This window comes from Chelonoidis abingdonii, chromosome 15, assembly GCF_003597395.2.
Source record: "Chelonoidis abingdonii isolate Lonesome George chromosome 15, CheloAbing_2.0, whole genome shotgun sequence".
Lineage (NCBI taxonomy): Eukaryota > Metazoa > Chordata > Testudines > Testudinidae > Chelonoidis > Chelonoidis abingdonii.
In genome coordinates, this window is record NC_133783.1 from 54877107 (window position 1) to 54892250 (window position 15144).

At 41.8% G+C, this 15144-nt stretch overlaps 1 protein-coding gene across 4 annotated transcripts in view; it reads left to right on the plus strand.

The window, feature by feature from the left end:
- The window catches only part of NRAP (nebulin related anchoring protein), a 62062-nt gene extending 47507 nt beyond the window's left edge, over positions 1-14555 (plus strand). For all 4 annotated transcript variants that reach the window (XM_032775144.2, XM_032775147.2, XM_032775146.2 and 1 more), the window contains 11 exons: positions 480-578; positions 1352-1456; positions 1820-1927; positions 4299-4610; positions 7439-7543; positions 8213-8311; positions 8435-8539; positions 11293-11400; positions 12122-12433; positions 12714-12866; positions 14093-14555. In XM_032775144.2, coding sequence (XP_032631035.1) covers positions 480-578; positions 1352-1456; positions 1820-1927; positions 4299-4610; positions 7439-7543; positions 8213-8311; positions 8435-8539; positions 11293-11400; positions 12122-12433; positions 12714-12866; positions 14093-14194 — 1608 coding nt within the window. In that variant the 3' untranslated portion in view covers positions 14195-14555. The remainder of the gene's footprint in view (positions 1-479; positions 579-1351; positions 1457-1819; positions 1928-4298; positions 4611-7438; positions 7544-8212; positions 8312-8434; positions 8540-11292; positions 11401-12121; positions 12434-12713; positions 12867-14092) is intronic.
- Positions 14556-15144: the final 589 nt, after the last annotated feature.

Below are 15144 nucleotides of genomic sequence, written 5' to 3' on the forward strand. Positions count from 1 at the left end.
TAGCCCTACTTTGATCAGGTGCTTTGATCCCTGTGATGAACTCTGGTTTTTGTTCATAATTCTCACTTACCTCCTCAAAGTAAGTGAAACCTCAACTTTTCCAAAGACTTGAAAGTGGAAAGTTCAACTGCAGCAACTAGGGATTGAGCCTTTGACAAGGAAACTCTGATTTCAGTAGTCAGGACCAGTGACATGAAGAGGTAAAATAATAAAATTTCTACATCAAGTTTGGCAGCACACTGATTTAAACCATACAGTATTCCCTATCTGTTCTTCATTGTTACTAATGAGACATGAATGCACCAGATTAATGGGAGCAATTGATAAACTGGCCTAATGGTTAATAGATGAACATTCTTTACAAAGCACCATTTTAAGCACAAGAAGTAAAACCAAAGCACTAGTATTAGGGAGACAGGTCCCTTATCTGACAAGACAGTTTAGTGCTTCTGTTCATTTTTCTTTGTGTGTGAACTCAGAGTAAATATCGTCAGCAGCCACATTCCTTCAAGTACACATCGGTGACAGACTCTCCTGGCCTCCTTCATGCAAAATTCAGCAACATGATTGCTAATGAGGTAAGCTCTAGTAACATGGATCAGAAAATGTGCTTTTTAAAATGAAATGAGCTGGGGAAGGAGGAGTGGGAGGGAGAGAACCTCATTCTGAGAAACATAATACATCAAAAGGAAAGAAGGCATCATTGATTTGTGCTTTGGCACAGTTAGATCATATTTTATTATTTCCGGACAAACATTTAGTATCATTTTGTCAATCAGATCTCTCCTTTAAAACTTCATAGATAGCCTCCATTTGAGATGAAGTCCTGTAATCAGGTTTTTCTACTTGAAAACAAACAAAATGCAAATGAACCGCCTCAAAAATGTACTAGAATCTACCTTCTTTGCATAGTACTGAATAAGCAATGTTAGAGCCCACCTAATGCTATCTGAGAACAAGAACCTCTTTCTCATTTTTGAAAAATTCACCGTGACCTGTCAAACATGCCAATTTCAGGGAAAATCCAACCATCCCACAGTTCACCCCTCATTGAGACCCTCTTACCTAATATCTGCTCCTGGTATTTCTGATAGAACTAACAGTTCTGAAATATTTTCCTTAATATTTGGAACAATCCCTCCCCTCAAAAAAAATAAAAAAAATAAACCCAACCCAAATCTCTTTCTAAAACCACAAACCCTGCCAACAAACCTATATAGGTGCAGTAAGCTTTGGAATATTTCTTTTGTACTTTCGTTCTAGCAAAATATTTAAGGCCATGCACTGTTGTTATATTATTTAAACATTATAGAAAATGAGTGGCAATTATATTCTCAAATCTCTTTCCTAGCGCCTGTATAAAGCAGCTGGAGAAGACATTCTGCATCACTGCACACTAACCCTAGGTCTGCCTGAGTTTTCGCGGGCAAGAATAAATGCAGCTAATCTCAGTGATGTAAGTGTTTGTTTTTTTCCTTACGCATATTTGGATTTACCTTGAGGAACAATTCTGTACTGGCAGGGGTTTAGGACTAGATGACCTATTGGATCTATTCCATTTCTATTTTCTCTGATTTGGATGTATGTACACCTGTGGCCATTAGCATGTATACATATGTGAGTAAAATAAATCTACATAAAGAATAAGCTACACGTGTGTGTTTGAGATAATAAGATATTCTATAGATAATAAAAAAACCTTTGGTAGTAAGAAATTGACTCGCTAATTGTACAAAAAATGTAAGAGGGTTTCTTTGTTCATTCTTTCATGCATTTAAAAATGAAACAGAGAAATCTACATGTGCCTTTCCCACTTTAGGCAAAGTACAGAAAATCTTGGCATAATCTATGTGCTCAAGGCTACAAGCTGACAATGGAAGCGATCCCTTTCCAGACTGCCAAAGCCTCCAGAGAAATTGCTAGTGATGTGAGTTGAATGATTCAACCTTCCATCTTGCCTAATTTCTGTTAACTTCATGTGAAACTATGTCTAAGGCAAATTTTACTGAATTAAAGCAACCCTATAACCATGTGAGACGAGTGTGAGACAGACTATATTACTTATGAATGAGATTCTTTGATTTTTTTTTTTTCAAATAAAAAGAGTCACAGCTAATCAGAAACCAAACCCAGTCAAAGATCTGGGGAAAATCCAATGATTTTAAATATAGCGCAAGGTAGGGAAATTCTTCCCCTCTCTAATCTATCTAGATCAGGGGTAGACAACCTATGGCACGAGTGCCGAAGGCGGCACACCAGCTGATTTTCAGTGGCACTCACACTGCCCAGGTCCTGGCCACTGGTCCGGGGGGCTCTACATTTTAATTTAGTTTTAAATGAAGCTTCTTAAACATTTTAAAAACCTTATTTACTTTACATACAACAATAGTTTAGTTATATATTATAGACTTATGGAAGAGACCTTCTAAAAATGTTAAAATTATTATTGGCATGTGAACCTTAAATTGGAGTGACTAAATGAAGACTCGGCACCACTTTGAAAGGTTGTCGACCGCCTGATCTAGATCTTCAGCTCCAAACTTTCAACGTATCACTAATTATGGGTGTTCTGCCTGTTTTTTGGACACCGCCTTGGGCTGATTTTCAGAAGTACAGAGCACTTACAACTTATCCTGAAGTCAAAGAAGCTGTGAGTTCAGATCCTCCAGAAATCAGGTCACAGACATCTCAAGTTGGGCACTGAAAATTGGACTTCTGCAAATGTATATCTCAATAACTTCCCAGCAAGGAATACATAGTTCCTCATCTTTAGAATTTTCTCTGATTTGGATTATCATTTCAGAACAACATTAGGAACATGGTGCTATTTATCTGTAGCTAGTTTTAAGTCCTTTCCTTTCCCACGAGGATTTCGTAAACAACTTATAAGAGTCACAAATAATTATAAACGAAATAAAAATAACTTAATTTGCATAGCATTGAGCTACATATTTTATTATGTCCAGGGGAATAAAATCTGAATGCTTTAACATGTATTGTGATGGGGCCAAGGCCAGATGGCTACAGTAAAGTACTGAGAACAGGTATGTTAGCCCCAGCTAAACAAATCCGTACCCCTGGTAACAACTGGCAGTTGCCTCAGTAATCAAGGCACTGGAGCTATTAAGATCTTTTCTTAGAAGGCAGTAGAGATCACCTGCAGTGACTTTAAACTCCTAGCTGCACTGCAACGGAGGACTATCAGGGCACCTGGGTTACAAAAGGAGCTCGCTCCAGTCAGGCAGGGAGGAGCCAGAGGAGGAGGAGGTGAGGACTGGGAGCAAGAAGGCAAGGAGCTGAGAGTGAGAGACTGTACTGCTGGAGGATTGAGGAGGACAAGCATTATCAGACACCAGGAGGAAGGTCCTGTGGTGAGGATAAAAGAAGTGTGTTGGAGGAGGCCATGGGAACTAGCTCAGGGAGTTGTAGCTGTCATGCAGCTGTTGACAGGAGGCACTACAGACAGCCGCGATCCATCAGGGCCCTGGGCTGGAACCAGAGTAAGAGGCGGCCTGGGTTCCCCCCAAACCTCCCAACTCCTGATCAGACACAGGAGGAGCTGACCCAGACTGTGGGTTCCACAAGAGGGGAAGATCACTGAGGTGAACAAATCCGCCAATAAGCGCAGGACCCACCAAAGTAGAGAAGGAACTTTGTCACAGTATATACATTTCACGAAGTAGCTATACTTAGCGATTATATAGTGCTTGTGGCTGCAGCCTCAGATCTGCAATTCTGTAATAAAATTACGTCCACTTACAGGAGGTCTGAATTTGCCCCTTCATCTTCAAAGCACTTTATAAACATTAGCTACTGTAATTTAATCCCCTCAATTCCCCTGCATGGTAGATAAGTATTATTATTCCATTTAGACTACATTATAACCTCTTCAGGCCAGGCCTGGACCTTCTCTTTCAAGTTCCCTGCACACTGTTTATGCTATATAAGTAATAACAACAACAACAATAATCCTTGCCATTTCGCAGAGAGGATAAATGCACAGTCACAGAGGGAATCAGAGTCAGAGCTACAATGAGAATTCACTCATTCCTGGTGCTTATTCCTATGCTTAGACCTGTAGCCTACGCTTCTCTCTCAAATCAGTTTATGGTCCAGGAACAGTTGGTTAAAAAAACCTGGATACAGTGTGCACAGTGTTTCTTTTTGGGGTAGATTTTGCATTCTCTTTTGGCCTCTTACAACTAGTATCTAAAAAGGGAATTTCATGGGAGTTAAAATTACAATGCACAATCTGAAGTTAAGCATGCTTGTTAAGCACCTTATCCTTTTATTTTCAGTGTCAATACAAGCACAACTTTGTGATGGAAAGAGGAAAGCACATCGGTGCCAGAAGCATTGTGGATGACACCAGGTTGCTACACTGCTTCCATGCTGGGAAGTTGCAAAGCGAACAGGAGTATAAGAAAGGGTCCCAGGAGATCTGGTCTCAGTACCATCTGCCCATGGACATGATGAATCTAGTCCATGCTAGGAAAGCCCAGGCCTTAGTGAGCGAGCAAGATTATAGGAAAAGATTTCATGTGTATACAGCACTCCCTGAAGACTTGAAGATGCAGTGGGCAAAGAGAGCCCACATGCTACAGAGTGAGGTAAAGACAGAACCCTCTTGTTAATTGCAAACAGGTTTAGAAACAGCAAAACTTACCACTGACAAAAACCACAAATTGATGCCAACACTCTGAAAATGCGCCTGCAAACTCCTGCATGTGCATCTACAAAATGTTTGATCACATGCACAGCTAGATCCACGTCTTCTGCAGGCACAAATGTGCACTGGGAAGTAGGTTTTATATTCAGAGATTAATTTGCAAGTGTCAATTGTGGAGGCTCTTTTGCAAATGGAGACGGTAATATCAATGGCCACATTTTCAAAGAGGAGTCAGTTCAGCTTCTAATTACGTATGTACAAATTTACACATGTAAATGGCTTGTTTCATGCAGATTTTGCACACCATTATGTTATGGAAATGATAAACTATACACAGGGCAAACCTGTGCTCCATTTGCACTTGCACACACTATTGTTCGCATATGCCACTGAAAATACTCAAAAATTGTGTGCACAAGTGACTGCATATATAGAGTTGCTTGCATGCAAATAGCTACATTTTGACAGTTTGACCACAAAGCTTTTCTTTAAATGATAACTAATTACACATCATAAAGCTCCTTTGGCTGCCTTTTTGTTGCATGGGAAAAGCGAGGTTGAATGATACAGTGTAAGAATGTACCTTGTGATGTTGATCTAATTCTTAACACATCTTTAGAGAACTGATTGTTTGCTGAACTCCAGATTTTATTGAGGTCAGATGATAGGATATTTGTTAGAGTCAATTGATCTGGATGAAGAAATAGTAGTAGAGAGTCCATTTATGAGAGTGTCTGAACAGCAATCAAAGCTCTGGAGAGCTTACATCTTGCTTTCTTACTTACTGTACCTACAGTGTAACATCCCAACCATACTCTTCTTTGCAACAAAAGGCACCTTGAAAGAGTCTTATGCACTTCATCTCTTCAGATGAAAGCCAACGATCCGTTTGAAGGATCCCTGTTGGATTTGCCTCTCTGTGTTATAAATGTATCCGATTGTCTTTGTTCTTTGTTAGAGTGGAAAGAAAGCAAAAGATTTGCCAGTGGAAACTGGAGGATTCCAGTGTAAAAAGAGAGCCATTAGCAGGGGGCTTAGTTTTGTGTTGAGGGAGGAGCCTTAGATTTCTTTCCTCTCTGCTTTGACAGTTGCACAGAGTTTGCACACAGATATTAACCACTAGAGAATACATTGGGTGAAAAACAGGCATTGCCAACTTCTTTTGGGTCAGGATTGTATTGCAGAAAGTTTCACCAAGTCCCTCAAAATGTTCCCCTGCAGTCAGCAACATATCATATTTCTTGCATAAAATACTCTTTGGTTTCTGCTCAACCTGCCCATCAATTCCATAAGCCTCTCACTTCTACCTCCCAAAAAACCTCACTCAGTTCCATGTGCTGCCTTCCCAAATCCATCAGTCCTTCCACTCCTGCCTTCCAGCCCTGACCCTGTGACTCCCCTTGCTTACCAACCCCCTCAGCATATCACAGAGACTCCTGTTGGTGGCTCCCTCTATCTGACAGCTGGTCCTCACATCTGCAGTGATGATGGTGAGTGGGTTGTCCCGCAGCCTCTTGCTATATTTGGTTAGGTTGGGAATGGACCCTGTCTGGTGAGGGGCTGGATGGTCAGTTGGGGAATACGTCCATTTCAGTTCTTGAGGTGTAGAGGAGGTCTGTAGTGCTGCAGAGGTATACAATGGTTTTGAGAGTCTGGCTGGAGTACCCTTGTGCTCTGATGCTTCCCTGCCATTGGCATGGCATTTGGGGGGCTGTTGCAGGCTGCCTGCCTTACACCAGTCCTTTGCCAGCTTTCCATCCAATCCCCTCTTGTCGCCTGAAATCACATCACGGACCAAATGGCACGCACAGCCCTGATATAGAGGAACTATGATAATCTGTGCATTACATTACACGAAAGTAACATTTCCATGGTCTAAACCCTTCAGTCTTTACCACTGGAGTTCATAAGAGTTTCTCTGGTAGGGACTGAGTAAAGAATTGATAAGGACCTCGAGATTTGGGTCCATGTGTTTTGAAATGTTCCGAGTAAGCCAGAAAAACAATCAAGATGATTTGACGAGGGATGTCACTCAAATAATCTAGGATCTTATCAGATGAGACAACAGATTTTACTTTTCCATCTACCTCCCAGTAAGAATAAATGTTCTGCACTTATACAGCACCTGTCACCTGAGGAGCCAAGAGATGTTTGATAGCTTTGCAGCCCCCTTTGAAATAAGTAATTGCTATTGTCTCCATTTTAAATATGGAGAGCTGGAGGCATGGAACTGTTCAATGATTTGGTCAAAGTCACACCATTGCAGAGTCACTTGCAGAGTCTGGAGGAGAACCTCAAGGTTTTTTGTTCATCTTCCACTTGCTTTAACAATTGGTCCTATTCATTTTGTTAGCCCATTCTCTTTGTAGATGGGGCTCTAAGCCATATAGTGCAGAGAACTGCTGTCCTCTTACAAAGTCTGGCTAATTAGAAAACATGCACTGGATAAAATAATTAGTATTGCTGAGTTGAACCTACTTCAGATAATTATTTTAAAAAGGGATCTTTTACATCCATACAAACAGGTTATTTCTGCTTTGAATCATGCTAATTCACTTGTGAGGCCTCCTCTTGTGACTTGCATATGGTTCATTATTTAATTCCTGGTGGAATGAACAAATGCAATCAGTTTGGTTTTATGACATGATATATGCATGGAGAATGAAAAAGTCAAAAAGTTTAATATGAATTGGTCAGTCTTTTTTTTTTAAAAACCAAATAGCTGAGGATGCAAAACTGAGAAAAACTAACCATTTTCATTTTTAACAGTCTTGCTATAAAGCAGACCTGAACTCCATGAAAGGAGTTGGTTGGCTGGCTTTAAGATCTCCACAGATAGAAAATGTAAAGAAGGCTGGAGAGCTCATCAGTGAGGTACTGATAAATTTTTCATGGGCTGGCACCTCTGTAGGAATTGTTTACCATCAAGGCTCCTTGTTACATGACACTTACGAATGTAGCTTATCATTTCCTTTTGATGTGGGAGCCTGTTTATACAAAGTGTAAGTTACCAAAGAGCAGTATGGGAGATGAGCGTCCACTTGTGACACTCATGGCATATTTTCTATTCCAGCGGACATGCTTGTCTAAAAACAAAATATGTATACAAGTAAATGCAGTAAATACCAGTATGAAATGCTAAGCAGATGAGCTACAGTTTTTAAAATTGCATGCTATTGTGCTATTGTGCATAACATCGACAGAAGGGTGATTTAGCCTAATCAGCATCATTTATTACTGCAAAAACTCTGTGTACCATTCCTAACCAGAGTTTATGAGATCTGTATATAAGAAGTGAATTTGTTAGAGAAAACTCCTGTTTGCAAAAAGAAAAGAAACTTTTATTTGTGCACGCTGCAGTGGCACAATGGGACGACATTTGCCAGCATTAAAATAAGGGTTGGCACTAAAGGAAAAACACTTTGTTTTTAACACCATGATTTGAGGATAGTGGGTTTTTTTCCATTTTGTTCCTGTTGTCACATATGCAAAATTCTCCTTGATCACTATTTAATAGAATCCTCTTGTTTTTTTCACTTGCAGGCAAAGTATCGTCAGAAACCAGGGAGTATGAAGTTCACCACAGTGGTTGACTCTCCGGACCTGATACACGCTAAGCATAGCTACATCCAGTGCAGTGATGTATGTTTCTTTTTTTTGTAATGGACCTTAAACTTTTTGTTATATTGTAGTGCATCAATTGGTTTTCCTCTACACTGCTGCCAGCACCAGAGTCGTCATTCTGAATACTTTTTGATTTCACAGAGGCTGTACAGATCTGGAGACTCTGATGCAATGCACAGATACACCCTACCTCCAGACCACCCAGATTTTGTCAGAGCCCGCCTGAATGCGCTTCATATCAGTGATGTAAGTGACAGATCATTTCATTTCAGGCAGTAGACTTCGTAATAAACTGGACTGCTTCATTAAGGAAAACAGGCTTTAGGAAGTTTTCCTCTAGATACAGAAAGACAATAGAGACATACCTGAGTCCAGACGGGATTGGAAGGCTGTATAGTTTTATTGACCAGAGAAATAAAACTCTTCTCCTTTGAGAAACAATTCTATTTGGTAGAGTCGAAAGCTATCAGGAATTTGTATCTTTCAATCCAGTTGTAATTATTGGGCAAATTAAACAGCTGGCCTCTTGGGGGCTACATTTCAGTGATGGGCAGTGAGATCCTTGGATCTACATTAGTTCACTATGCTTTGGTTCCTTCTGTGTATAAAATACATGTAAGGTTTTATTGTATAATTTGAGCCTTAATCTGGCTGAAAGGCCAGTTATGGAGGTGCAAGTGAGGCCTAAAAATATATTTCTTGTTATCCTCTCTAATATGGGGAGGAAAATTTGTTGGTTTACAAACCTTCTCACTCATGTCTGAGGAAAAGAGTAAAGAAGATCTGCTGCTCATGCAGCTAAAGCAGTTTTGCCAAGTCTAGACAAATCTCATAATTGTCAGATCTGCATGTAATGTTTCTTCTCAGGATACCAACGTATTTGAACTAGAATTACCAGAGGAGCGGTGGGGATATGGAGATCTTTGTAGCCTTTCATTAAACATCAAATTGTTTGTGGTATTTACAGAATTGGATCATGTGCTGCACATGGAAGGCTGTTGAGGGAGAATGACCTTACAGTACACAAAAAGCCATTGATATTTTAAAGCTGTGGAGATAACTATGAATCAAATGGATGTAATGTGTGAGGATGAGGACAAAACTCTGCACACTGTGATAAAGAAAATGACTCGTGGGGTTCCAGATCAAAGGACCCATGTAATATTAAGACTCACAGTGGCAACTCAAAAGCTTTGAGAGATTACATTAAAAAAAAAAAAAAAAAGCCAGACAGGAAATGACTGCGATGTAGCATACAGCCTGTACCCAGCAGTTACTAAATGTAGAGGGGAATTGTGGGTACAAGTTGAGAATCTGGGCAAATACCATTGTTGGGGAGAGACTAAGGATCATCGGATTCACATTTCAGCACATTGCAGCAGATAGTTTTATAAAGCCCACACAAATAATGACCAAAAGTTGCATGCCATCTGGAGGCTACAGAGTGGCCTCAGTCCATTCGTAGGTGTCTGCATGTGAAAAACAACAGTCCCAGTTTCCACTTCCTGGTTGGAAGCAAGGGGCAGATTGGGTCTGGAGACTGAACCAGTACTAGGGCAGATTAGTGGGCCTTGCACTGGCACCTCCCATCCTGTAACTGTTCAGAACGTCCGCTGGCTCAGCCTGCTGTCTTGCACAAACACCACCTTCACTTGCAAAACATAAGAAATAGGTTAATGTATTTTAGAACTTGAAATGTATATTGGTGATGTGCTCAGATGTAAAACATACACCAGAAAAACTAGACTGCAGTCTTAGACAGGGCCGCCTAGAGGATTCTGGCAGTGGAGGGCCCCTGCCTCGGCAGTAATTCGGTGGCAGGGGCCCCTTCCGTTCTGGGACCTGCAGCCAAAGTGCCCCAAGGGGCCTCCCGCCGCCGAAGCGGGACCCGCCGCCGAAGTGCAGCCGGGCCTTCGGCGGTAATTCGATGGCGGGGGGCCCCCGCCGCGGGTCTTTGGGGCACTTTGGCGGCGGGTCCCGGACCGGAAGGGTCCCCCGCAGCTGAATTACCGCCGAAGACCCGGCTGCATTTCGGCGGCAGGTCCCACTTCGGTGGTAATTCACCAGTGGGGAGTCCTTCCGCCCTGGAGCGGAAGGACCCCCCGCTGGTGAAGACCGGGAGCGGAAGAAGCTCCGGGGGCCCAGGCCCCACAAGAGTTTTCCGGGCCCCCAGAGTGAGTGAAGGACTCCACTCCAGGGGCCCCAAAAAACTCTCGTGGGGGCCCCGGCGGGACCCGGGGCCTGGGGCAAATTGCCCCCTTGCCCCCCACCCCCACCCCGGGCAGCCCTGGTCTCAGAGGGTGCAGGTGAATAAAATTAGAAAGGGAAAAAATAGAAGTGTCCGCTGAGACTTAAAAAAAATCAGATACAGCAATTTATGTAGCCAGCACATAGGATTTGACACTGCATCCTATCCACTCTGAAAGCTATTGTATAAATACCACTACTTGGAAAAGAACCAGAACTAGAGCACTTTCACTTTGAGAATGCATTTCACAGCCTCAAAGTCATATCCAATGTGTTACGGGCAGATGTTGTTCCAGATGAGTTAATGAAACCACATATAACATGGGACTGAAACAGAGCACATTAGAAAAGCTTGAAATGACTGGTTACTGAAACTCTGGTCGTGAAATTCTGAAGACACAAAACCCAAGGCACTAGAAGTGGATGCATCAAAAGACAGAATAAGGGCAATATTGATGCAATATTGATGTGGCTGATGCATCAAAGTCGCTAATAGAAATTCAATAAAAGCAAAACCAATCCATGTGAAAATGTAAAAAGAAATCCTGATGGTTGTATTTAGACATGAGAGATTTCATCATTATGTTTAATAGGAAAGAAACTGAAGTGCTATAGAATCTGATCCCAAATCTCTGGAGATTGCTGTCCAGATTCATCATTACAATGAATCCTTTAGAATAAAACATTTATTACTGCAGCCACAAAAATTGATTTAATAAACTGACAGTTTTCTCCTCTTCTTTTTAACACAGAAAATGTATAAAACAGCTTGGGAACAGACAAGGGCGGCTGGCTATGGTTTTAGGTTGGAGGCCATCCCATTCCAGACAGCTAAAGCTTCAAGAGAAATTGCCAGTGATGTAAGAAGTGTTCAGTTTACAAAATACACTCCTACAAAGCCATTAAACCCTGACATAAAAAGTGGGTCTTGGAGGCCAGTTTGAATGAGGTGGTTATGTAGTCAAACCAGATGTTTGTGCAGAATTAAGTTAGAAGGTTTCCACTAGGAATGCCATTTCATAATATACAGTACTTGACAGGGGTATTTTTGAAGGACCTAGTCATGGGGGGTAGGTTTCTGATGATATAGTACTGTAAATTGGGTACAAGATTTTGATTAGTCAAAATAGTGGGCTTATCTAGGCCACTTATTAGACTGAGTGTGAACGCACACGATATTGGGTCAGGCTGTGAACACATAGGCAAAGAAATTGCAGTGACAGAAACTGCATTGCTTGAGTCATTTATAAACGGACTAGCCAGCTCAAGGCAAAAACTAGACAGCTCTCCAAGAAATGCTCCTACATTGGCAGGTGTGGTGGTTTCATACATTTTTTCCTGTTTCTTTAACAATTACCAACGAGTTTATTCTACTGTGGTTACATAGTTGTACTATAAATAATGGCTTTTTTACAAAAAAAATATAGACACACACGGCTCAGACTCCTCTTGGTTTAAGTGCACAGAAGGGATCCTGTGCCTGCTGAAGAGAGAGCTATTGATGGGAGGGGTGGGAATTCAGTTAATAAGGCAGTTGTATGATAATGTACAAATGAGATTTCCTTCTCCAATGCCCTGCAGTTCAGGTACAAAGAGGCCTTCCTGAGAGATAAAGGCCAACAGATCGGATTCCGTAATGTGAATGACGATCCCCAAATGAGGCACTTCATCAGGGTGGGAAAACTCCAGAGCAACAACCAATACAAGAAGGAGTTTGCCCAAAACAGGACACAGTTCACGAGTCACATTAATCAGCCCAGATTCATCCATGCTAAGAAGAGCCAGCAGCTAGTCAGCAATGTAAACTACAAACAGCCCCTGCCCCAGTACACTTGTGATCCTGAGCAGCTGAATCTGAAGCATGCAAAACAGGCCTACAAACTCCAGAGTGATGTAAGTATATTTGCTCTATCGGCTGTGTCTGCAGCACTCACTCTAGGTGCTATCAGCTACTCTTGGTGATCCTTGTAGGCCCTTCCTTGCTTACTAGTCTTGATTATTATAAAAATCCTATTGTAAAAAAAAAAAAGGAGCATCCGTTTTCTAAGAATAAATAGCTGTTTGAGTCTCGATCCTGTAGGACCTGGCATGTGTCCTGTCTAACGTTTAATGTGTGTGGTCTAACTAGAGCCACACCTGATAATACCCAGTCGTGTCTATTGCATTTTTCCAGGTCAAATACAAGTCTGACTTGAACTGGATCAAAGGCATTGGCTGGACTCCTCCAGGCTCTTATAAAGTGGAAATGGCAAGAAGAGCTGCGGAGTTGGCATATGCTCAGGGAATGGCACCTGGGGGTACTTATGGTCAATATGAACACGGAGTGGTAAGTGGAATAAACCGCACTTCTCACAAAAGCTCTGACACAACACAGCCCCCTAGACAGGATCTGAGCAGTCATCCCATTGAGCACTTTTGAAAGTGACCAGATGGAGACCCTGGAGACTGCGGTCTCCCTGTTATTTAACCACAGAACAAGGGCAGTGTCTGTTCATGCTTTCCCCACACAACCCTACCATTGTGCCTCAACCCTAATCTAGGGTCACTCTCCATGAAGGTCAGCCTCCAGGGAGGGGCTAGGAAACTCCATAGGGTGGACAGGATTTGGCTCCCCTGTGGAACGCACAGAGGGTTTTGTCCTATGGATTGCTTTCGGTCCACAGGGATCTTGGAACTTATGGAGAGCAGGGGCCTCTAAGTCCCTGCATGGCTCCCCTGGTCTTCCCTTTCCCTAATTTCAGTAAGGTGCCTTTAGGAACAATTCTGCCATTGAATCCCCTCTGACAGCCATGTTGAAAGCCCCTTTGGGTGGGCTTGCGGCAGTGTTATGGCAGTAACTGCAGGATGATTTCTGTTTAGAGATCTACTTGGATGTGGGGGGAGCATGCAGCACTCTGCAGCTCTAAGGGGAGCAGGGGATTAAAGCCCCTAACGCATGGAGTGGGAGAGTAGAGATTCTCCAGCATTTCCTCTCTCCCCATTCTCAGATTTCACCCCGAATTTGTTACTTCCCTCACACCGCTGCATGGCAGAGGAGCATATGATCCTGGTAGTGTTCCAGATACTGTTAAATATTATGCTCCAATAAAATAGCAGCATTACCTTTTCATTTTTTGTTTCTTTTAAAGTTTATTTTTCTAAACAAGACCAGCCCAAGAGAAATATAAGACACACATTGTATACTCCCCATCTGCAAAGTGATGAGGGGGAATAATTATAAGTCTATTACTTGAATAAGACAGCTTGAGTCCCACACACAGGACTCAGCTGCCCTTCACAGAGACACTTCCTCATTGCTCTCGACTGCTTGCTCCTTATTTAGGGTGTAAATTAGAAATGGGGACCCAGTAGCAAACGTCTGCCCTCAGCTACACAACTGTGTTAGCTATTTTCACATAGCTAAGGACAGGAGTTTGGCCTAAGTGCAGTAATAATCCTTATTTTGCTCATTTTTGTGCCAGATGGATTTTTTTAAATTCAGCTGTGACCAGATAATAAAACACTCCTTTTATGTTGGTTCTTCCCCACAACTTAGTTGGTTTGGTTTTGCAGGAGCGGGCAGAGGCAGGAGGATCCCAGCAGGTCAGCGTCAACCCTGATGCTTCAGAAATTCTGCAAGTCAAGCGCAGGAAAATGCAGCTGTTTAAGAAATGAATAGACAGATGAGGCAGCACCGCAGCTTACATGAAAACATTTAGCTTTTTGAGCTTGTCCTGTAGCTTTCCTGACAAGGAGCACAGTAGATGGCATCTAAGAACTGTTTTGGTATATTTCAGTTTCTTTTAAAAAAAAAAAAACTACCACCACACAGACCCTGCAATTTAATATTGATCTTTATATTTTTGTTTGGATACTTTAAGAGAAGTGGTTTATAATTGTAGGTAATACAAAGTATGGTATTTATTTATGACTGTCAATGAAATTTGTACTAGATGACTGGCAGGTTCAGCTTTGTAATAAAGATGAATAGGTCCTGATTTGTATTGAATAAATCCGATGCACTTGTTTCCATAAATGATGCCTTTAGATATTTTAGAATTGGTTCCTGGTTTATTGGCACGTTGACGTTAAAGGACACAAGATAAGGCTTTAAATCTCTTGGCAGGTGAATATGCACAAGGCAAGGGCTGATGGAAGCTAAATTAGCATTGATTAATTGGGTCATATTCTTTAAGGGACTTCAGAGGAGTTATCCCTGATTGACAGAGATCAGGAGAAGACTCATGTACTAATTGTGAAGAGGGTGGTTAGAAATTATTGCAATGGGAATAGTTTTTGATGGATTATGGGGGCTGTTTATAAAACATCCCAATGGCATGAGGTTTAAAATGGAGGTTCTCAAACTGGGGGCTGGGACCCCTCAGGGGGTCACGAGGTTATTACATGGGGGGGGGTGAGCTGTCAGCTTCCAGCATTTATAATGGTGTTAAATATGTTAAAGTGTTTTAAATTTATAAGGGGGAGGAGGGGTCACACACACAGGCTTGCTATGTGAAAGGGGTCACCAGTACAAAAGTTTGAGAACCACTGGTTTATAATCAACCATAAAAGCCAAAAATACCCAAATGAGAGAGACATTGTTACACTTTGTAGACCAACTCTTC